Genomic DNA, 24,644 nt, shown 5'->3' with positions numbered 1-24,644 from the left:
CAACACAAATGTTAGAAGTAGGGATCACCACAGGCCTGTCAGACTTCATCTGTGTCTGCTAACTGAAACACCAGCAGGGAGACTAACAGGAAAAACGAAAAACGAACATCTGAAGAGGAGATTTAAAATACATCAGGTTTAAAACTCGGCAGGTTTGAAGCATTTAGAGCATCAAGCAAAAGAACTTTTTTTTTTTTTTTTTTTTACAACAGATACTGTACAGATACACTCCCTGACAGTGTTTTTGGAAACCAAAGTATCCCCAAAAGGCCCTTTCTCCTGTGATTTATACCTGATGTTTTGGAGTTTCACATAAAATGTCCCTAAATAATCAAAATAAATGATGTATGCCAGAGTTTCATTGACCACTCTAACACATGAAAATTAGATTGTTGAATCCATTTTTCAGGATGCTTGTGACATAAACGTGGATACATTTCTTTGCATAAAATCTCTTTGGACACTTCAGTATCAGTAGAAATCAATATCAAATAAAGAGAATATCAATTTATTTTTGGAAGCTGATGCAAACACACTGAAACTGCCACCTTACCCCACCTCCCAAACCTCAAACATTCATTCAGAGCGCCTGAATCGGCCCTTACTTGAAAATAGTTCATGCGGTTAGAGAGCGTGACGACGAAGCCGGGGTCGTTGTGGATGGTTTTGTCACAGAAAATGACGTCCACCCGGTGGTAGAGATCCCGGAAATAGTCCTTGGCCGTTGGCAGCTCGCTGCTGTCGTTCTCTGGGTCGTCCCTTAGTGATTGGGCAGAAAATGCATAAATTGAGATACAGAATGTGCAGAGATGACAGGAGAGGGCAGAGAAGACAGCGGGAGGGAAGAGTTACAGGTGAGAGGTCGATAGAGACTTAAAGAAGAGGGTGTGAAACAACTCAGTGCAAAGGACAAAAAAGCGACCTGCACCTACAGCCCCACTGGGTTGGTAAAAGCCAGGAAATAGTCTGCGCCATCAAGTGGGAAGAATGCCAGCTGTAACGTCTTCAGTATTTTCAGATATTTTGGGTTATCTGGATGTGTATTTATGTTTCCTTGTTTCTTTTACACTTTGTAATGTATTCTATATATTTCTTGGTTTTCATTATATTAATGTTTACTGAGTGGTTTCTTTTTCTGCTCTTTGTTGTCGTTTATCTTTTGTCATTTTTTTTGTAAAATGTTAATTGAGGGTTTTTTGCTTTTTGCGTCGACCCTTTAGATGAAGGTAGTTTGTAGCTTGAGTTTCTCCTTCAACTGATTTGCATTTTAACAGGATTAGCTCAAGCTAAACACAAACAAATTTCCTTGTTTATATTTGGAAGGGAAACAAAAATCTTCACACACTTAAGCATATGGAAGTCCACAAATCCTCTTTGATTTCACTTGAACAAACATAAATTACTGATACAAAATACGGATTTGTATGATTCACATGAGTCACACTTTGAGGTTGGGAATGCCTGAATTCCACAGAAAAATCACATCCCTTACTGACGAGATTTTTAACAAAGAACTTCCTCTAAATGCACAAACACTTCACACAACCCTCCTCTTCCACCTCTCTGTTGTTTCTCTGTATTTCATCAGAAATACCAATAAGAGTCCAGAGACATGTAGTTCCTCTGCCTGTCTCTCTGGTGTTTTATTACAACAAATATAACAGGGGATACTGTGCTAAATCAAATCATGTAAGCTCAGGTTAACTTGACATTTAGAATTTTCTTTCCACAAAACAGTCCATTTTCATTCACCAAAACAGATTGTGTGTGTCTCTGGGGTCTAACAAACATGCTGAAAGCATTTCTTTCCACATTAACCCTTTAAAGCCTGAGCAAATTGGTTTGATTTATTTCAAAACCATGAGATGCAGGCAATGAGCAAATGAACACGTGACCCTAAAATTAGAAGAAAATGAATAAAAAGTGACAAGAGAATTACCTGAAAATAAGCAAAAGACGAAATGTAAATAACAACCTATATGCATAATTCTTTTCTGTAACATAATTTTAAATGTATAATTATAATGATTATAAATGTCGTTTTCTGGACATTTTTCCTAGATTTTTGATAAAATAATTCTTCCCCCCTTTTTTAAAACTAATTTTCACCTCATTTTCTTGTCACCTTTTACTAATTTCTAGCTTTGTGGGACATTTCTTTCCAAGCTGATCATTGCCTTTTTGTTCCCATGTTTTTGAAAGAAACCGAACCAATCTGTTCAGTTTCAAAGGGTTAAATAGCTTGTGAAAGGGGCCTGAATGCAGCACAAGAAAACTGACGTCGATCCAGGTTTTAAAAGGTTAAACATTTATTTATTTATTCTCTTTAAAAACTGAGAATTGTTTACATTCATGTTTACTTGCTTGCAGTCTTTTGCTTTGTTACACCTGGTACTGACATGAGTCTTGGGGGATCTGATCAGCAGGGGACGGCTCAAACGACCACCAACACACTGAAATCCAATCGATAAACCCACTTGCCGAGATGGTGAATGGCGCATTTGACAGCATATCATTTGTAGTGGAAACACTAATGAGTCTTGATGGACTCTATCATAACTTAAGCTCAGTGCAGGATGTAGGCTACTCTGGTGACAGTTCACTAGCGCTCTATAACTTTTACGATGAGTTGGAGGAAGTGCTGTGTGACAGTCCATTGCTTTAGCATATGAAGGGGGTTGTGATGAATTCTGCCGACATCAATATCTTTAGCTGTACTGAAACAACTGCTAACACGACAGCATGCTAGTGAGAGTCTTGCTGTCCTGAGCCCTTTGACCTTCTGGCATGAGTGATGTAGACAGTAACAAAATCTGAACACAAGTGCTCAGCTGGAGTCACATCGTAAACACAGGTATCAATTTGCAGAATTAAAATCTGACAGCAGGATGCAAACTTGTGTGGTCTTGCATGCACTGAGCACACCTTTGATTCTTTTTGTTTGCCCTGCTATAATGTTCACAGCTAACATCAAAACAACTCAGTCATGCAGTTGTTAAAATTAAAAACATATTGTGATAGAATTTAGCTCACACTCCACACATCCCAAATTTAACACACACACAAAACTGTTCTTACTTCTGGAAGACAATGATGTCCCCGTCCATGAGCTCATCCAGGGCCTTGTCCAGAGAGACATCATAGTCCTGTATCCGCTCTGTAAGATTGGGCTTTACTTCCTGTAATACACAAGGCATCATGGGAAATGTAGTCAGTATGACACTGCCTGGTAAATGCACAGGAGTATTCACTTGGATGTGTAAACGCGCAGCTACAGAAGTGTAAATGCGAGAAAAAGAGAGATGCTGCATGAAACAGAGAGTTTGTGAGATAAAGCTTGTGTGCTAGATAGAAGAGCACGAGTGTGAAGTAAGTACAGAGTGAGAACAAGTGAGAAAAAGACACAGCAATGTGCCAGTAAATACAAAAATAGATCACCTCATAGAGGATAAGGCTAGTTTCCTGCTGAAACCCTGCTCTCTCACACATGACTGGTAGAAGGTCTCCTGGTTACAAGGAGAAAAGAGCAAAACAAACATGATTTAATCTTTACATTCCAGACATTTTATGCAAAATATGACGTGCTGTGCTTAAAACAGACTTGGATGTTGCAGCTACTCACTTATTTTGCAGGAAATAGGTGTGTAGATATGTCCACAATAATTTAAGCTTCTGGTTTTGGGGTCATACATCTTCAAGAACAACATGACATCATCTAAAAAAAGAGAGTCAACAATACATATGAAGGAAATTGCTTTTTTGACCAAAACTAGTGTTAAAGTTAAAATATTAAACAAGCAAAAAGAAGCTTTCTTTTAACTTTCAAGAGCTGTTCAAAGTACACAAAACTACGTAAATCTACTTTTATATTAATAAGCATGTCCCACAATTTTAACAGTAGTAGACCACTGATCATAATCTGTGAAGCAGCATTTATAAGTTGCTGTATGTTCTGCAGGAACACAAACTTAATACAAAGTCAGTTTGAAAAAAATAAAACCTTGAAAATTAAGTGGAGAAATGACAGAAATCATAATTGAGACTGACAGACTTGTACAGGGGGGAGGAGGAGTCACTGAGCTCTTTTAATCAAACTCCATTAACAAAATTAAGTGCCACAATTTGTGAAATGCTGCTGAAACTGACACTGAGCTGGATGAGAGTTAAATAGTGAGACTTACGGTCTTTGTCGAACTTGGGTAACGTGGCCCCGCTGGCTGCCATCTCTGGATCCACCGTCTCCAGAAATATTGTCCAGGGGTTCTCATTGTCGCTCAAGTCAATCATCTGAAACGCACACATGCACTCACTTTAAAAAATAGGTTACAGACAAATGTGGAACACCCTTTCTCATGCACAGACCAGCACACACATCCATGGACACAAGGGATCAAGTTCTGAACCAGGAGGGGCGCCATGAATCTGTGACTATGTTTACGTGCACAACGATATTTTGCAGCCGTGCGCACTCTGATAAACAATATTTTAGGGAACTTTTATCACTCTAAAATATGGAAAAAGTGGAACAGCTGGGGCTGTTTGAGCCATTTTGCTTCATCATAGCGATATTTGCGCCAGCCAAACCAAAACCTTGTTCATATCTTTCATAATGTTTAAACCTAGATGTGATTCTTCTTCCTACCAGAAATGTGGGCTTTTTTTGGGGCATGCATCCCTACCCTACAGCCAAGCAAACTGTTGGCAAGTTGGCTTGTGTGCAACACCCAGAAGGCTGTGTGTCACGGTTAAAACCCCACTTTGAAGATGCATATTCGATCGTAAGTACACTTTAAACCCACAAACAGGTCTTTCAGACATGGACACTTACAGACTTGTTGCAGTCGGCCTCGTAGTCGAGCATGGCGGGTCGCTTAGTTCCGTTGCTTCGGGCCTGCATGGGCCACAGCCTCATCTGGTCCTGTGGAAAACCCTGCAGCAGATCAAAAGGTGACTTTAATTTAATTTGTGAGAAGCTGTAAAAAAAAAAAAGCTAAAAGGAGGAAATTGGCAACAGGATGGGAGAAAAACAAATGAAGGAGGTAACTGAAGAGGGGTTTACAGGAGAGGAGGAAACAAACAGTCACGGCAGGACTCCAGATTTTAACCATTCACTGCATTTTGTGACCACTTAAGACTGACATTTCCAAATATCATTTGTCCTGATATACTCTTAGCAACTGCTGATCAATGTAAGGAAGTATTCATCTGTATACATGTTTCGCTCTACACTGGTGAGTGGCTGTCAAGATTTCACATTATAAGCAAACAGGAAAATCAACAAGCCTTCTCTCTCAAAGCATCACATGCTGAGAGCACAGCAGTGACTTAATACTCGGTGTATGTGGGATGACCACATTTCAGTCATGCAGAGATGCATTAAAAACACACAGCATCCTGTATTTCTCTCATCTCACACACACTCCTGAGTATCTCACCATGGTCTGGGAGAGGGTCTGGACGAACTCTTGCAGCGTAGAGCTCTTCAGGACCTTGAAGACTGTGTACTTCACCTTCTCCTCGTCATACATGTCGTTGCCCTGATGACCACAGAACTGGTCCTCTGTTACTATCTGTCCACGGGAGTAAAACAACATGAAGAAAACAACCTTAGCGACTGACAGGAAAACTGGACACAGAAGCAAGAAATGAAAAGAGAATCAAAAACTTTGGGGAGAAGGCGACATAATGAGCAAACATTTCTCCATAACACTCCAACTGCACTTATTTATTTTTTCATTTCCACATATTTAATTTATAAAAACTGCAAGAGGAATGCCCGTATCTTGCACATAATTTCATCAAGCAATGACTTAGCAGTCAGTAAGTAACTAAGGGCACATAATACACTTTTCAGACTTAATCTTGATGACACAGTGTCGTGCACAAAAGAACTACTGGCGCGCATTTTGTCTAGACTGCTGAGATCAGTTTAAACAACAGAGAAAAGGAGTTTCTTCCTATTCTTCCTCCTACTGGCTCTCCAGAGAAAATAAAGTCTAAAAGTAATAAAGAGAAAATAGACATTTTATCTGACTTAGTTCTTGACCAAATAACATAAGGCAGAGCAGCAGACATGTCTGAACAGTATAAAGCTTTCTAATATTTAAACAAGCTGTTTCTCTATTATCACCCTTCTCACCATCTCAACAACATTGTGACAGCCACAGCTCAAAGAGCCCACATTCCTGCCTGCAGCTGATAGATCACCCTCAGCTAGAGGAAACAACTGTTGACTCATAAAACATAAAACTGGTAAATCTGGTGCCATTTAAGAGGTATTGATTGGGTGCTTGTGCACACCCATAATAAGCCTTTTATTGTCACAAGGCTGATTATTCTAACCTGCTGGTAAGATAAATTATAGTTTTCATCTAACTATGAAACACAGGTTGCCACTTTTCATTAGGGCTGAGCAATATGGAAAAATGCATTATCACAATATATCAACATTACAATGATACTGTAGGGTTGACTATTGGTGCTTTCACAGATTTTTGGTAAATAAGCATCAGTAATGTGGATATATAATGACTAAGTGGATAAGGACAAATAAAAGAACAGCAAGAGGTTACTATTTTGGCTTTCAGTGTTTAAAAAAACGACATGATCATCAAGATAAAATGATTATGCTGTATTCCATTTCTCAATGATGCTCTTGTTTTGTCTCACATAAATCCAACGCACCCCTTTCCTTTGACCAGTGTGCTTTCGGCCATTCCAAAAAGCCCAAACTCACACTCAGCCAGGCTGCGGCCTGTGTGGCATGTTTAGTTCACCTCTAGCCAAAATGACAGAAAGAGAGCCTCTGGTCGACAACAAAGGTAAAAGCAATACAGCTGTCTGGAAAGACTTTGGATTCAAGAAGTCAGACAAGGAACAGAAACAAATACTGTGCAAGATTTGTTGCACGGTGTTGTCTGCACCACATGGCAATATGACCAATTTGTTCAATATACAAAACAATAAAGAAGCAAAAACTGTGAAAAGAAAAGCCTGTTTGACTGCTTTCACTGCAACACAGACATCTATGAAGGACACTCTTTATAACATAACTGCCTAACCATCCAGCTCTCAAAAATATAGACAAATAGACGCCATCACATTCTTTTCAGCAAAAGACATGTTCCCAGACAGTACCGTTAGCAACCAGGGATTCAAGAAACTGGTAAAAACATGTGTTTGGCGTCATCACATCACCATCTCACTCATGTTTCACTGACTGCCCTGCATAATAAATGCAGCGAGGAGGCTGCTAACGATGTGTCTACAGCTTAATACTTTGCCACTACAACAGATGTGGTATGTTTTAGGGATGGGCCATATGGCTTAAAAATAAAATTCACAATTTTAAGTCATTTTTTTCTTAAAAACAACAGAAAGCTAGCCCACTATGAACTATGGAAGCCCAGAGAGAGCGGCAGACAAAGGTTAAGAGAAAATCTAGATTTTCATTTTAAATTTAAACCACAAATTCGAATTAATCGATAAAATAAATGCATTGGTAAGCCCTGATATATATAATTTATCCGTTTTTTATGACATTTATCTTTTATTTGTTGTTCTGTAGAGTTATATTTAAGGGTCAAGAAAATCCACATTTAAAAAGAATCTGAAAACTCTTAGCACTTATGGACTCTTGCAGACTTAATGTAATGAGCAACACATCCCTCACATCACAGTATGTAAGATCAGAGCCTGCCAGAGCCCAATCTGCTGGTTTGGCACCACTAGTTCCACACTTCTTCAACAACTTGCTGCAACAATGTCTGTAAAGCCTCTAGGTTCCTTCTGCCAGAATGGCAGATGTATACTCCTAAAGCACCCGCAAACTCTGTAAAGCATAACAGCACCTAAGAGCACGTAACAGCAGTCGTGGTTTCCTACCTGGACCTGCATGTAGAGGTGAGCCTCTTGGCGCTCCTTCCTCTTCTGTGCCTCCACCCTTTTCTCCTCCTGCAGACGCTCAACCAGCTGCTGAGGGATATCCACGTCAGTCATTGGCTGGAGCACCTCGCCTGGGACACAAGGAAAGAGTGAGGATCACAGAGCAGACAGAGTGCAGAACAGTAACATTTCATGAGTAAATCAGTCACCAAAATGAAGTGGAAACAGGAATTAAATTTCCCTGCATATTTATGAAGTGTACTCAAGGACTGATTCACGTAGGCATTTGAGGGGAATCTTCATGTGGGGTTCATGTGTTGTTAAGGACTCTCTAGCACCAGCTTTTGTTTAATATTAGCCACAGAGGCGGAAGGAGAGGCAGTATGTCACTTACTGAGCTTGGACTCACGGATGTAGACCAACATGTATGCGTTGGTGCAGTGACGCACTGAGAGGTCATCGTCATGTCCACCATAGTTGTGCTCTATGGCCTCCTCCTTGGTGCACCGCGACACCACGTCATCATCAAACTTACACCACTGGAGAGATGAGGAGAAGAGAGGAGGAAGAGGGAAGAGGATACGGACAAGAGGGGATGATGAGGACAAGGGCAAATGAAGCCATGGAGGGAGATGGGAGAAAAAGAGAAAAACCAGAGAGCACTTAAGACAACCATTTATGTCAGGCTTTCAATCAGTCTCAAAACATGCAAATGATTCATGCTCAAGAGATAACTTTATGTTCTTATATCCATAAACTTCCCATTGTCCTCCCCTTATAAGGGTAACTAGCGCAGGGGTGCTCAACCAGTTGACCTTATCTATCATTCATAAAATAAACATTATACTTTACTTCAGTGTAAATGTGGGAGTCATTAGCTCACAGTAGGCGATTTGGTTTTAAATGCACGATTACTACATTTAACATTCTGTGTGTAAAAAAAAACAGATAAATGAACTGCACTTTTTACATTAGAGCCCTAATGCTATGGAACACCCTACCTGAAGAACCTAATACCTTCTTTTAATCACTCCTCAAAACCCACATTTACAAAAGTTTACTGTGTTACTTGTCCAGTTTATGTCCCTATTTTATAACTTTTATTTATCTTTATTACACTCTGCTTTATCTTATATTCTGAGATATTTATTTTGAAAGCATTAAGTAACTGTGCTTTATTGCTACACAAATTAAGTTTATTATCATTACAACTTACATTAAATGCCTAAGCTTAAGTGATGCAGTCACACCAAATCAACACCAGTGCTTTCTTTCATTTGATTGTGGGTAGTGTGGGAAGTGTGTAGGCTGTGACGGTGGGGTCAAAGGGGCTGCCGAAGATTATGGCGAAAAGTTGAAAAAGTATCAACTTTTAAAAGAAACACAACCTGATGTCATGCTGCAGTGGTCAATCTTGTGACCAGGAATCAGTCTGAAAGACACCCGAAGACCGAGAGAACAAGTAATACAGTCACTTTCTATTGTTAAATATTACAATGAGTAAAAGAAATAAAGTATATGTAACACTTTGTGTGTCCTTTCCTGCAAAGGACAGCACTCGCTTGTTTTTGTGCACGTGCAGGTGTGTCTTTTGTGACAGAAACGATATTATAATGATAATCAAAAGAAATTCAACAGTTCTTTTAAGCCAACAAAAACAATCTTGTTGGACATAAACTCAGTCACTGAGAATGGGGAGATTGGCTTTCTATAGTTGGTCTAAACCCTCAACTCCCCCACAGATGGGGCATCGAGTGACACTCCCACACCGCCGCACAACCCTGCTGCTAATTGCCGCAGCTTGATTTGGTGCAAATGCAGCCTCCTGAGATAAAGTATTTATTTACCTCCTATGTCGCTGCTTCAACACGGGTCTGACATTAAGTGGTAAGATGCCCTTCTGGCAAGTAGCTTGTCTGACCATTAACTCTCAGCTTTGAGTCTGAGTGGGCAGCTCAGCAAATGCTTCATCTGTTTTTTTAACATCTTTGGAATAATTTGTCACTAAAGAGCTGGCAGCATCTATTCTTTATCCAGGCTCTGGCATTTATGTTTAAAAGGCCATAAGCAGAAATGACAAAGTTCTATGGATATTATTTCATGTAAGTGAGTATGACTTCAGTTGGACAGAATTCTTCGACTCTGATTGTTTCTGCGCAATCATCAGGTAAGCTCTTATCTCTAATGATAATTCCATACAATAAAATGTGTTATGCACTCTTCAAATGTGGTAAAAATCCTAATATTATAAACATGATTACTTTTAGTGGCTTTTTGTTTAATCTACTCTGCAGTAGGGCTGGGCCCTTTGGAGGAAATCAGATATCACAATATTTTTGACCACATACCTCCATTTTGCAACAATAATGCTTTCACAAAATATTTACACAATGTGTTTTTGATCATCAGCACCGATGTGGATAAAATGACTAAGCGTGTTAAGACAAATAACAGAACAGTCTAGTTATTTCACAAAATTACATCAATTTACTATAATGCAGCCTTTTAACCAGGAAAGAACACACCTGGAATATTACGATACTCAGATTCAATCACAACATTGATAAACTATCGATATATCGCCCAGTCCTCCTCTATAGTGAACCAGTGCAGCAGTCTATCGTCAAATTAAGTGTAGCCATCATAATGACAAATTATATCTCGTATCTTAAGAAGCTGAGCACCCCCGTGTTAGCCTACCCCAAGTAAAGAAGTATTAGTTGTGCAAAACCCCCAACCCTGCCCACAGAATTTTTGGTGTAAGGTGAATAAAAAAATTGTCCTCACTATTGGCTCCTTGACACTCACTTTGCCGTCTCCTTTTGGGTTAAGATAGACGACGTAGTGACCGCCATGGTTGTCCCCGCTGTGCACAAGCACGGCGTGCAGAATGTAGTTGGCCGGGTCCTTTGAGTCTGGCTTCTGAAGAAACTCATCCAGGGGTAACTGATCTGGAAACTCAAACCTATAGATGAGAAAGAGGAGAAAGGAGAAGCAGAGAGGAAAGATGGAGGGGAGGTAAGCGAAGAAGAAGCAAGGGAAGATGGAAAACAAGGACAAGAGAGGCAGAGAATGGAGAGGAAAGGAAGTGGTAGGCAGGAGAAAATGGGACAGAAAGGCAAAAGGACAAAAAGAGAAGGAGGCAGAAATGAAAGGGTTAAAAAAAAAAGAAAAGAGGATGGAAATGGGTCAAATATTAAGACGAGGAAAATTCATACAAGAAAGAAAGCAAGAGTTTAAGCTGTCATGATTCAAGTTCAACACAGCACATCCACACACTGGCTGTGTGTGTGTGTGTGTGTGTGTGTACATATACAAAGCCCTCAGGGGGCCAGGTGCCAGTGGCAGCGTCACAACGATGACTCAGAGCTTGGTGAAAAGGAAAATTAGCTATTCTGGATGGCTGCGCGAGTGTGTGTGCGTTCTGAAAGTGTCACATTATCCTGGCGGATTATTAAAACACCATTAGCTCACACAAAGCTTTGCGCAGAATGATACGGGCTGCAGGAAACACTCTCACTGACTCACTCTCTCAGTGCTTTAGTGCAGGAGGTCAGGGCATGCTGTTCAGGGAGCATGGGTTGGGTTGCCGTTTTGGGAAAAAGACTTCTCTTTTACCTATGTTAACCCTTTGGACCCTGAGCAACTTGGCTTGATTTCTTCCAAAAACGTGGGAAGCAGGCAATGAGCAACAAGAGAGGAAATGACCTCAAAAGTTGTAAGAAATCAGTAAAAAGTACAAGAAAATTACCAGAAAATTAGCAAAATGAACAAATAAATTATTTGAAAAAGTAAAAAGCAAACAAACAATGAAATGACTTGAAAAATCCGCTTCAAAAAATGAGAACATTTCTGTAACATAATTTTAAATAGTTTTTCCATTACTTTTTAATTTTTCCCTAGACATTTTGCCCTTTTTAAAAAGTTTTCTAAATTGACTAATTTCTTGCAATTCATAGAACATTTCTCACGAAGTTGCTCATTTACTTTTTTCCCAATGGTTTTGAATAATGTTTTTGATGAATTTGAATGATTTTGATGTCGCTTCAGGTTTCAAAGGGTTAATATGGACCAGACCATCTCTAGACTTGTATCTTACCATCAGCCGCCTGAAATATTTCTTGACAGGGAGACATCTGATTCAAGTAGGGCAGTGTGTGTATATTTGTAAGGTAGCACAAGAAAGTAAACATAAAAAAAGATGCGGCTGTGCGAGAGTGTCGTGTTTTTGCTTTACCTGTCATTAATCTTGATGTTTTGGTCAGTCTGTGGGTCATACATGAACCTCATGAGCTGCAGATGGAGGATTGGAGGGAAGGTAAGGAACTTCACCCCCTTTTCTGCTTCCTGAAAAACAAACAAAAAAAAACATGTCAGTCATTTGTTTGGGACATTTCATTGACATTCATGGTGCAACCCTTGACGTTTGCAGCACTGGGCTACTTATTTTAATCAGAACTTCACATTATCCTTGTTAAGGCAGCAGGGTCCAGTTTTATCAATTAATGACATGGCTTAAAAAACAATTATAATGTAGAGTACATAAATAAAACATAAGACTAAATGTATGCAAACTGAAATATACTTGAACAAAAAGACACATCAATAATTAAGATACAGTCTCTGTGAAGCCTCACCTGCAGGCCGTGCTCTCCTGCGTCGTATTTGTTGTCTCCATCTAACTGTTCGGTTGCAACATAATCTTTGAATGACTCAAAGACTGGAAATGAGCAGAAAGAATAAACGAGATCATGAAGAAATCCATATTGGTAAGGTGAAAAACAGCTTCTAGTGTGTTGTATATAAAATAACACAAAATAAAATAAAATGGCTCTTGGCGCACGTGTGTGCACACGCACACAAAAAAAATATTAGGGGTGTCTCTGTAGAATTTAAGCAGTCAAATGTGATTTGTCAAGTGTTGCCTATTGTCGCCAGATCATGTTTTTCCTCACTGATCCAAATCTATTTTGCAACATTCGTTTTCTTTCTTTTTTCCCTTCACCAGACAAAAGAGCTGAAACAATACAACAATTTCTCTTCTTGACTTGGTAAATGAATGTATTTTGTCATAGGACGTGCTCCATCCAGCGCTGTTGGTTTTGTGTCGGGGGTGTGGGTGTGTGTGTGTAGGTGCATCAGCAGCGCTGTCCATAGTACTGAAAGTGAACAGAGCAAATCGATAGACAGACACAACACGTCACTGAGTTTCGTTCCTGCTTGCTTTCTGTGGTTGTAAGCAGAACTTTAGTCTTTCTCTTAGGACCTTCCAAAACTTAAAGTCAGAACTGATGTTGGTATTTCTTCTAGTTTTGGTTTACTGCAATGATGAAAATTAACTAAAATTGCACCTAACGCACATGTTCTCTGATCAACAAATTTATACCGAAAAAAAAAGGCTATGACTTTTAGACAGAAACCATTAATTCAGCACATTCAGCACGCCCGTATAGCCTAAATTGACCCTTTATTTCAGGACCACAATTAGCCCAACCGTGATAATTCAGCTGTGAGATTGGCAGTCGAATCATGCTCCTTAGATTGAATCGGTGAATAGTTGACAATTTGGGTCACCCCTAATAGTATCAATATAAAAGGGGACCTCAAAGAGGTCACTTTAAATGACTATAGTCAGCATTTAGTAGCCTGACAGGGTCAGGATTGAAAGACTTAAAGTAGCGGTTTGTTCTTCTAAGGTGCACATTTTAACACTGGCCTGAGAGCATAAACATGAATATCAGAGTGAAAAAACAAGTTAAGCCAATGAAAACATGTGAGGGTGCAGCTCCAGTGTTTCACTGTTTGAGCAAAGCCATGATGTTGTGTAGATGTCACTACTCACTGTTCTTCTTTCCTTTTATGCTAAGCTGGATGTCATAGTAGTCCTCTATCCGCTCTGACCGGTAGTCCACGTGCTTGCACTGGATATATGACTGGAGAGAAACACACACGGGTCAGATTGTATGATACATATAATCATGTCAAAAATAGTATTTCTAAGAGGGTCACATCTTGATTTAACCTTCCTCTATTAATAAACTGACCTTGTTCCAGGCTACATCCTGCGCTCAGTTAGACTACTTCACATCATTACTGTGTCAACAACATCTACGGCAGTATTTACATGATGCATGCAGGGCTGACATTACACACTTTTTTTTAAAGATTTTGTCTTTTTATTTCCCCTCAACGGTGAAAAGAAATAGAAAAATGGGGAAATTCTTTTTTCAATGATGAAATAAAAGAAGAATGACTCGGAAAAAAATTTGCATTTGTTTTGTTTTTTCCCCCACAGTAAATTTAAAAACAAAAAACCAGCCCAGACCAGAAAAGAAACCAGTCTTGACTTTCTGGACTTCTGTAAAAAAAAAATGACAAGAGGAGGTAGAAAGAGCGAACACATACCACCATCTTTCCTCTGAAGAGCTTAGGGATTGTTCCCTCAACACAAGTGCCTTTCATTTTGTTCTCCACATTGTCCAGGAGCTGCAAAACACACACACACGCGCACAGTCAGTCAGTCATTATTCAGCAGACACACACTGACATTCTTCACAAGAGTATGAGAGAACTCACCACTCTGCACAGCTCCTGTACATCGTGTTGCATGAAGCTATCTAGTGTTTCCCATCTTAACACAAGAAAAAGAAAAACAGCATGACAGTCAGATACACTACTTGCACAAGCAGGAAATATCTGCCTGGTAGCCACTTAAAATTATACTAAAAATAATATTTAACAGTCTTTATGTGTCAAAAATAATCTGTTGCCAGATTTGGACGCTGACATCAAACCAAGTCACAGAACAACAGCAGGACACAGCCAACAAAGTAGTGCAGAGAAAATGTTACAGCACGAGTCAAAAACACTAAACGCTGATTTTACTTTATATTTCTAGCCTCCATCTGTACCATCTTAAGACAAATAACAGGTGAGGTGTCTATAAAGAAAGTCAACACTACCCAAAGGACTTGGTGAGTTTCTTGGTGCCGACGGGTTTGTCGCTGTGTTGCAGCTCGTAGAAAACCCTCTGCAGTGCCAGGGGAACGCTCTTGGACGAGTCATCTCCCTCTGTGGGCATCATGTACACCGCCTGTGGAGAGAGTCACACCAGGATTAGTTCAGGCAATAATACTGACGAAGGTTACTAATTGTTACTGTTGAGTGAAGAAATGCACTGTATTTATTTATTTTCATTCTTATTTAATTTCAAGTAAAGTGCACACTTTTACATGCCATGAAAAGGTAAAGATGGGTGAGTATTTCTCTCTTCCTACATGTGTAAAACATGTTTTATACTGTGATGTTTGCAGAAATTGACTATACACATTTACATTTTAAGTAACAGCAAATGGATTATTATTAGTGATGGTCATTCACAAGAAACTCTCAGCTCCCTGGCAATCTCCCTTCAGCCAGCTGCCTCTTTATTTTGTTTTTTGCCATGAAGTGAGGAAGTATGATATAGATAACTCCTCATTTCAACTTCATGAATCAGCGTTCCTCATCCATTTCAAAGCCAGCGACAGGAATAAATAGAAACGTCCAACAAAAGCTCAGCTCAGAACAGCAGGGCTGCCTCACTTGCAGCCAATCCGGATATTCCAACAAAAAAACAATGCAATAAAATTGATTTTGTTGCTGATGCTCACTTGCGTCACTTTCACTTACAACACTGCATCTCTGAGAAAATGTTTTCCCCTTGACGATATCATGTGAGAGGTTTAAATATGTCAGACTTAAACAGTTTTTTTCCAGTCAAAAAACATTATTTATGAGATACAGAACCCCTAATATATTTGAGGCTGGTCCTCAATATTTGTGTGACGTGTCAACATGCGGACAAAAACTACAAACACACAAGAGTGCAAGCACTGAACTGAAGCTCTGGTGCACAATTACACAAGAAAATGCAGATCTGCTCAGCTTAAGCCAACACACTCAAATAACATGTAAAATACACACAGCACATAACACAAAGCAAATTTATAAATGCATGCAAAGACGAAAGCGTACCCGTCGTAGCTGGTTGGTGAAGAAGAGCGTCTGTAGCAGGCTGTTCATGTAGCAGGTAGCTCCCTGGTTCTTTAGCCCAACATAACCTGTGTGTTTCTTAGAGTCCCATCTGGTTACAGGAAAAGGCTCATGTTATTATTAGAATTCATAAAACCTCAACAGAGAAAATTAAACCTGGAACCTCTGTGGAAATCCCAAACCAGAGAGAAAAGACCCTCAAGAAATAAAGAGTTACGTACGCCACTCCATGTGGGGCATCTGCCTGGACATAGACTTCAAATGTGACTTTATCGTCATCAATGAAGCCCCGCTCTGGATCAGTCACATCCTGAAACACAACAAAACAGTTAAAATCAAAAAGAGTAGCCAGATGTAAAAGCATTTTCTTATTTTTTTTTATTTATTTATGATTAAGAGGTTCAAGTAGACTATGACCAACAGCATTATGCTGCATAAAAATACAACAGCTATGGCAGCACGACCTCTTCTACCCATGAAATAAACAAATAACTAAATATATGTTTTATATTATTAATCTTCCATCAATTACATTGTCTGTGTCTGTACTTACACTCCAGGACATGAAGTTGGAGAAGCCCCAATCATTCTCCTTGTGGAAGAACAGATGACTGATCCTGCGGCTGAAAGACTTCTCGTCGTCTTTATAGTTGATGATCTTCAGCATGGCCTGCGCGTGGCACGACCATGACCTGAAACAATACAAGAATCCAGGTATCTTAGAAAAGTTTATAAACATTGCAAGGTTTTTTTTTTAACTTATTTTACCATTTTCTCATAAACAAGCAAGCTTCCTTACATAAAGAAATTCTAAAAAATGCATCCTCCTGGGTATTTTTCAAACAGATGTGGATCTAGTGTCAGATTAACACATTCTGTTCTTAAGAATTCTGTGAACATGTTGGAGGGAGGAGCCATCTAGATGAGTGTTATTTAGTTTAGAATCTGTTAAAGTTCATGAGAAATTATAAACGTCATCCTGTGTTTCACATAACATAATTAATGTGCAGCCCGCTCAAGAAAATTCAAAGCCGTAGGTTCTGGAAACAATTCAGCAATGCATGAAACAGACGACGCATTTTTAATCAAGTAAGTTTTGATGCAGCTGAAACACATGACCAAGTTAGTGGACTCTGATCTTGATTTATTGCATCTATAATGTAGCAAAACAAACTTGTAGTGAACTGTGAGCCAGGTAAGCAAATTAACACGGCAAACTATCATATGATCTAAAAGCCAAAAAGGAATGACATGGCAATAGGGTCTCAACAGCTGATTTTATCTCCTCACTGCTCTTTGGGGCAGTTCTATAGAGATTACATCTTTTAGTTGACTAGAGGATAAGGTCATGAGGATCTCTTTCAGCTATGAAACCACAGCAAGAAACTGATGTAAATCAAAAATAAACACTGAATGAAGTGTCGGCACAAGTATTCACCCCATCTACTAAAACACACACATGCAGTCAAGTGTTTTTGTAAAATGCATTGTAAATTGAATGATCATCTGTGTGTAATCAGGCTGTGACATCTGGACGGTCCAACAACTTTCAGTTTCCTGGCCAAGACTACATCATAAAGACAAAAGACTGTTCCAAATAAGCTCGGACAAGGTTACTGAAAAAGCACTAATTAAGGGACCGATGGAAGCACATTTCTACTCAATATTTCTCCGAGTACAGTGGGACAATCGTTAAAAAATGGATAGAATATGTCACAGCTGTGAACTTCCAAAGAGCAGGCCGCCCTGCTTGTCAAATGTGAAAAGGACACAAGTGAGTGAGGACACCAGGAGGCTTTTGGCAATTTTGAAGGAGCTGCAGGGTTACACAGATAACTATTTTACTGGTGCTTCACTAGTTCCAGCAAAGAGAAAGACACTGTTGAAACTAATATTACATTAACTCCATTAATGAGTGGGGTGCTGGCTTTTAATTGTGGAAATACAGCACTCATAGCAGCAGGCAGCTCTGCTGCAGCGCCGTAACAGCATCACAGCCTGTGTGAACAAGACGTGTGCGAATCACAGCAGTTTAGCGAGGTAGCTGTTGCACGCTGCTCACACAAGCAGCGTGACCTGTCCGTTATACTCATGTGTTACTTTCGGTAACTGTTCCACCTCATTGTCGGTCCAGGCAGTGAAATCTCTGGTCTTACTTTTCGCCATCTCTGTAGTTTTTCTGCAGCTAAGCAACCACCTGCAGAGTAGACAATCTGCTTCCTGTTTACATCGGCATGTGCACGCCCAGTGTTCATGAATGGTCGTGGGTTTTCAGAAATGTTAGTATAGACTGAGATTATGTCTGAAATGATGCTTAAACACTTGTGCGTACAGAGATTGTAATAAAATAAAAAAATGAATTTGTGTAGATGTGAGCTGTGCATCTCTGTGATGTCCCCCAAATCCCATGTCCCATCAAGACACCTACGTGGAGTCTGATTCTGCGTTACACTGCAGGAAGAAGCCCACACTCTTTTGGTGTGGCCGGTCCGGGTAGAAGCGCGGCATCACCATTATCTTCCATGGAAGGTTTCGAACAAAGCAGGACGGGCTGAGCACAGACTCACTCAGGCGGCTGAAGCGTTCTACCACAAAGCGAAAAGTCGCCTCTGATCGCCAACTGGTATCTGTGTAAAGACGGAGGAAGAAAAGGGGGCATGTTAGCTGCTGGAGAGAGTGAACAGGTTTCCTCCAGCTTTCACTGACAAGCCCAGGTGCAACTGGTGACTAATAACTCCACAGCCAATAAAACTTAGTAATTCACAGGATGATGTTGAACCTGGATTATGACAATTACTTTCACAGCACATGCTACAAAACAAGCAAAAGTGCCAAGTTTTTGTAGTTATGTTTGTTTGTTGATGTAAGTGCACATCATCCTCACCATCCTCCATGTCCTCCTCTGTGTTATTGTGTCCATCTGCCATGGCCACGTTGCCATTGATCACTGGGTTCGCCGGGATTCTTGGAGGGTCGTCTGTGTCCCCAGCTGTACAAAGAGAGAAACAACATGATGAGACTGTATGATTCTAGCAGAGAGCTGGAAAGATGACTATGTTCTGTCAACTATGTGACATCAGCAAGTCAGGAACAAGGTGTCAAAAACATCACTCTATCCCACCGAGATCAACAGATTATGGCATCAAGACGTAAAACAGCCACACAAAAAGGCTTCCTCTTACATTATGTTCATTTTCATCCATGTTTACAAGTCATAATTGGACAAAAGTGAAAGTTGTGTCAACAGACAAGCTCCTAGATTACTTCTTCACCACCGCTGGACCATTTTATTTCAAGAAAATGTATTATACAAATCAGTACAAATCACTTTTAATCTTACAATATTTCTGCAACTAGTAATTTGGTTGTGTTAATGATGGAAAATTTAAGGGGAGATTAGTCAAGTTGTTAAAAGCTTACTTTGCTAGGTTTCTGTGAATATAAGCATGCTTTAAAGAGCAGGACATATTTATAATCTGATCATTCCCATCAGGCATAAAAAACTGCAATAACCAAGATTGATTTTTTTTGTACTAAAAATGAAAAAAAAAATAATTCTGCCACTACAGTCTCAGTCTTTATTTCCTGCATCTCCACACATAACGATCCCTCCTCTGCCCTTTCATACATTTCCCTGGGAAAACCCTGCTGAGGCAGCATGACAAGTCTTCTTTCCCAGTCTGTGTGTCAGAGAGAGGGCAACAGAGAGAGAATTTATGTGTGTGTGTGTATGTGTGTGTGTGACAAAGACCATGCGACATTACAGTAGGCCGGGTAATTATGGACACAATGCAGGATTAGACTGCAAGTCATCACTCAAACAAAAACACACACGCGCAGAGGACAACAATTATCCCAGCCGAATAATGAGACGGCTCGACATGCAGCCTCATCTATCAAAACACAGTGAAACACAGGAGCTTTGAGTGGACTTCAAGAACAGAGTGAAATCTGGATGCTGTGATGATGACAACGAAGCAACAGAAGCCAGACTTGAGATTAACAACAGCTGTGATACGAGGCGTATGTCTCCAAATGTGTTGATGTGTCAGTCTGTCTCTTACACTGTATTTCATGTGTTATCTGTGATCCTTGTCTTTGCCCGAGCTGACAGACGCAGTGATGTCAGCTGGGTGTGTGTGTCTCCAGGTAACGTTACTGACCGAGTCCTACAGGAGACTGACCTCGTTTCCTCAAGTGGATTACATTTTGCTAATGGGGTCTGTCAGTCAACTCCATGACAACTTCTTGTCCCGCCTACTGTGTCAGTGTATCCTGAAACCTCTGAGAGGTATATCCCAATGGATCACTGAAATCTGGAGCTGGATGGAGTTCAGATATTTTCACATTGGACAAAAATGTTACAAAGGCTTAAAGTAGAACTACATGTCACTCAAACTACGCAGGTGTCTGGAAGAGGAAAATCACAAGAATCTAGGCACTGATTTATTATTTTTTAAACATATATTTCCTGTAAATAACAAAACAAAACGTTTATCGTTCAAGTGAGAAGCAACAAAAGAATTATCCTAATATTTCCTATTTTTTCAAAGTCCACAGCATCTGGAGGGAAAATGGCAAATAAAGGTCATCCTCATCAAGACAAATTTTCTTCTGTCACATAACTGTATGCTAGGCAAACAGGAAAAACAACCCCAGATGTGCTTTTCACCTACAGCAACAAGGTTAACACAGCACAGCTGATTCTGTTGCACTGACTTGGCACTAGAAATGCCGTTTGATGCATCAAACCTCAAGCATCAGATGCATTGGAAGTTGTTTTTGACTGTAATTTTGACTGATAAAGCACAAAATACTCCTGAAATAATATCACTGGAATTGTACCTAAATTTATTTCATGTCACATATAAAGCCAACTGATGAAACCTTGATTTTTAAAGTTATCTTCAAGCATCTTAGTCCTTAATCTTGTCCTATCAGACTAATTCAGTTTTAAAAGAAAGGTATCTTTTGAGAAATAGCATTATTTATGTTCTCCATTATTTTCCTGTATGTCTGAAGAGTTGTTACAGACACAAACGCTAGACTGATTGTGTGGCAGGTACAGCCTGGCATATTTTGCTATGACAAAATTGCTAAAATGACTGCGATATGCAGAGCAGATGATGGATTAACTGCACTGAAATTATATGGAGTCTTATGCCATGAAGGAAATTTGGTATCTGTTGCTATAAGCAGCAGGAAAAACACGAACAGTTTATTATGTCGACTTGTTTTCACTGTCCTTGTAAGGCTGCAGTGCACTGGGAGAGAGTCCAGCAAGGGTGAACCAGCAACTAAGGGGTGAGGAAGTCTGGTGAGTGCACCTGCTACAAGTGAGCCAAGTATTAAAAATAACAATAAAAAATGTTAATGACACCTGGAGTTCTTTCTACTTGTTTATTTTTGTGCAAAAAAGAAGTTATGCTATATGATCTGTGCAGCCGAGTAAAAACGATGTGTGTGTGTGAACAAATAATAAAATCACTGGGACTAAATGACGCAGTGATGCTGAAGGCTTCCTCTAGCCTCCACTGTGCCCAAAGTTGACATTAATAAAAACTTTATACAATGATCGAGTGGATATTCTGTGGGTAAAACGCTTGCTAAACAGCGAGATAGGTGGCTCGGACCACAAAAGCTGACTAACAAAAACACAGATCATTAAAAATGGCGAGCTCCATGCCGTTTGGTCGTCCATACAATGAAGCAGCAAATCCCCGCGCTGCCTCTGTGCGGGCCTGGCTTACCGCAGCGGCGACTACCGTTACTTGCCAGCACTGCCGTTTGACATATCAACATATTAAACTCGCAAACAACTAAACCCAAGCACACTTTACATTCCGTCTGTCACATTGTCATCTGCTCTCCTGGCATGACTAAACTTGTTATAGCGCTCAATTTAGCAAATCACGATTGACGCATCTGCGTTAGCCACCTAGCTAACACTAGCCACACATATTCATCTGCAGGCCGTTATTAGCCAACATTAGCCGGAATCACAAGTACAAGCTAACAAGATGAGACTAATGCAAGACAAAAAAATCACTAAGAATGAGTTTATTTTACCGTTAAACATCAATTTAACACAAGTGGGAAAATCTAAATTGCGAGCGGCCTAACATTTATGCAGTAGCCGAATCGAACGTTGCAAAATACAAGCCACCATTTTGGATCGCCACACACCCCCTCCGTGAGTGTTAGCTGATCAGCTAACTAGCATGCTAGCCAGAAAATCAATGTAAAGAAGCGGGCCTCGGTGCTAATTGACTAGCTTAAAATTAGCTGTCTCGTTAGCATTGCGTTTTACCAGCTTAACGAACACACAGAGAGATAAAAGATACCCCGCGCTCTCCAAATCAAACACATTTACTTCACATTTTAATCAGTCAAATGTACTGACGTCGCGTTTTAAATGCCAAACGGAAAGATTTTACCTTGTTGTTGACCGATATCGGTACTTTGCAGGCCCGTATTTAATGCACAAGCCATCACGATGCTAGCACACTATCTTTTAGAAAGGCTGTCAAACGGTTATTAAACGGGTGCATTGTTTCATGCTGTCAACTACAAACCCAACGATCACGTTATAAGCGTTTTAGCTAACTTTGTCGAAAAACGCGGTTGTCGGTAACTGTCAAAATCAACCCACTGTGTAGTCAAAGTAACTTAGCAAGATTAATTTACCCAGTGATGGATCCATGTTTAATTGCAGACTAACAGCCACACTGTTTACAAACATTTAGCATTAAAAACAATCAGCAGGCCTGGATTTGCACGGCTGCATGTGGATTTTAAACTGCGATGATTTGGCATCTGAGAAATTGTTACCGAAAAACGTCCGTGACCAAAACCGTTTATTTGGAAATACGGTGACCGATGAGAATGAATGATTTGTGTAGCTAATATCTGACAGCGAGGTTTACCTGCTCATTTAAGGACTGTTTACAAGCAATCGAAAATTGCAGGGGGGATAAATTCAAGCTCCATTAACGCAAAAAAATGAGGTCAGCTCCACACAAGTATGCTGCAACGGACGCACAATCAGCAAAAACGCAGCCGGCTATCCTAGCTAGCTTCGGGCCTTCGTGTTTACTGTAAAGTTGAGCTCCGTTTGCACAAATAAAACCGCATGCATATTTCGTGCAGGTGTTAACTTATGATAAAATAGGTTGTAAAGTGTGTGTTGACGCTTCTTAGGAGCATTACATACCTTCCATCTCCATGTCCTCTGGCTCGCTGAGCTGCTGCTCGCCGGCTTTCTGTTGCTGCTGCTGCTGCGTGTGGTGATGGTGGTGGTTCATGTTGGCAGCTGTTGTTGTGGTGGTGGTGATGCGGTGCTCCCTGCTATCTCTGTTACCCTCGACCTTGTCCAGGGTCGGTTCGGCGGGGAACCGGGCTCTGGACTGCTGGTGAGGTGTGGTAAGATGCGGAGGTGGGGTGGACAGGTCGAGCCTCGGCGGCCGGGCCTGCTCTGTTGCGACCTCGGCCTTGTCCGCTGTCAGCGCCGGGGAGTGAGGAGGGGAGGTCGGCGGGGGAGCGGGTAGAGAAACGCGGACGTATTTGCTCGCTATTCGCCCAATCTCGGCGCCTTTGGTGGGTGCGAGTCGCTGGCTGACGGCGGGGGGTTGGAAGGATGGACCGGGGGCTCCGAGGAGGGAGGCCCGCTGAAATGAGCTAAAATGTGGGGCAACAAGACAACGCACAGCACGACCTGTATCTTGGGGGAACAAATACCCTGTTTATAGCTAGCGTTAAGCTACCTGACACTAGGCAGCCAACTGCTGATATAGGTACAACAACAATGAAAACAGCGGTTCATTTGCTATACACACACGTTCAACAACTTTGCCTGCGATATCCCCAGTCCGTGTGCTCCTCCGATTGTCCCTCGTCTGGGGAAGAGCGGAGGAAAAAGCTATCCATTCAAACCAGTTTCCAATACGAATTTGGAAGTTCGCGGAGACGAGAGTTGCCACGGCCCGACATAAAACAAATCCTCCAAACCACCCTAACACGTTGAACGACCAAACGCGGCACCTCGCTGCATTTCTAGCTATAACCTCTTGTTTCTCGGTGAGGAATGTGCCCGGTCATACAACGCTAGCCTGAGCTGCTGTGTGGCTCTCTCTCAGCCCGCTCCTCCCGTGGTTTGTGATGTGTGTTGAGTCTGAGGTAAATCTCAAAATGGCGGTCGCGCTCTTCTCTGAAATGTCACATCCGCATGGAGATCCAAACACTGGCCCATCCCCGGCCAGGTTCACATCCATGTGAAATGATAGGGATCAGGCGTGCGCGGCGGGTACGGGGGATATAAAAATATAAGTACGGACAGTTATTACATGAATGTAAATGTTAGCGATGACAACATAGGCCCGAGCACACTAATGGCTGCATGTTGTATTGAGGGCCCAGTCGGTGATTTACAATGGAAACATCGCTGTGTAAATGTGGTGCTGAAATTCACTGCTGTTCAAAAGTTTGGAATCACCTGTATTTTTTTTTTTTTTTTTTAAATTAACATATATTTTTTTAAAAAATCTGCAAATTCAGATTTGACAAAGTTTTGGCGCCCAAAGGGATGAAGAAATTAGTAAAATGTACAAGAAAATTACCTGAAAATTAGACCAATAAAATAAAACGAATAAGAAAATTTTACAGGAAAAATGATGAATATGTAACATAGTTTTAAATATGTACTCTTTGGCACCTAACCAAATTGGCTG

At 40.6% G+C, this 24,644-nt stretch overlaps 1 protein-coding gene across 3 annotated transcripts in view; it reads right to left on the bottom strand.

The window, feature by feature from the left end:
• The window catches only part of usp7 (ubiquitin specific peptidase 7 (herpes virus-associated)), a 35,980-nt gene extending 11,882 nt beyond the window's left edge, over nt 1-24,098 (bottom strand). For 2 of the 3 annotated variants that reach the window (XM_042504281.1, XM_042504282.1), the window contains exons 1-22: nt 23,132-24,098; nt 18,803-18,907; nt 18,347-18,545; nt 16,472-16,610; nt 16,140-16,228; nt 15,901-16,009; nt 14,847-14,977; nt 14,461-14,515; nt 14,290-14,370; nt 13,727-13,817; nt 12,522-12,604; nt 12,122-12,231; nt 10,672-10,849; nt 8,279-8,423; nt 7,885-8,015; nt 5,436-5,570; nt 4,829-4,930; nt 4,182-4,287; nt 3,623-3,715; nt 3,439-3,506; nt 3,079-3,179; nt 606-759 (exon numbers count right to left, since the gene is read on the bottom strand). In XM_042504281.1, the coding sequence (XP_042360215.1) occupies nt 606-759; nt 3,079-3,179; nt 3,439-3,506; nt 3,623-3,715; nt 4,182-4,287; nt 4,829-4,930; nt 5,436-5,570; nt 7,885-8,015; nt 8,279-8,423; nt 10,672-10,849; nt 12,122-12,231; nt 12,522-12,604; nt 13,727-13,817; nt 14,290-14,370; nt 14,461-14,515; nt 14,847-14,977; nt 15,901-16,009; nt 16,140-16,228; nt 16,472-16,610; nt 18,347-18,545; nt 18,803-18,907; nt 23,132-23,222 (2,496 nt within the window). In that variant the 5' untranslated portion in view covers nt 23,223-24,098. The remainder of the gene's footprint in view (nt 1-605; nt 760-3,078; nt 3,180-3,438; nt 3,507-3,622; nt 3,716-4,181; nt 4,288-4,828; nt 4,931-5,435; nt 5,571-7,884; nt 8,016-8,278; nt 8,424-10,671; nt 10,850-12,121; nt 12,232-12,521; nt 12,605-13,726; nt 13,818-14,289; nt 14,371-14,460; nt 14,516-14,846; nt 14,978-15,900; nt 16,010-16,139; nt 16,229-16,471; nt 16,611-18,346; nt 18,546-18,802; nt 18,908-23,131) is intronic. The other variant, XM_042504283.1, reaches the window with a different exon arrangement.
• Nucleotides 24,099-24,644: the final 546 nt, after the last annotated feature.

This window comes from Plectropomus leopardus, chromosome 17 (assembly GCF_008729295.1).
Source record: "Plectropomus leopardus isolate mb chromosome 17, YSFRI_Pleo_2.0, whole genome shotgun sequence".
Lineage (NCBI taxonomy): Eukaryota > Metazoa > Chordata > Actinopteri > Perciformes > Serranidae > Plectropomus > Plectropomus leopardus.
This window is presented reverse-complemented; position numbering and strand designations above follow the sequence as displayed.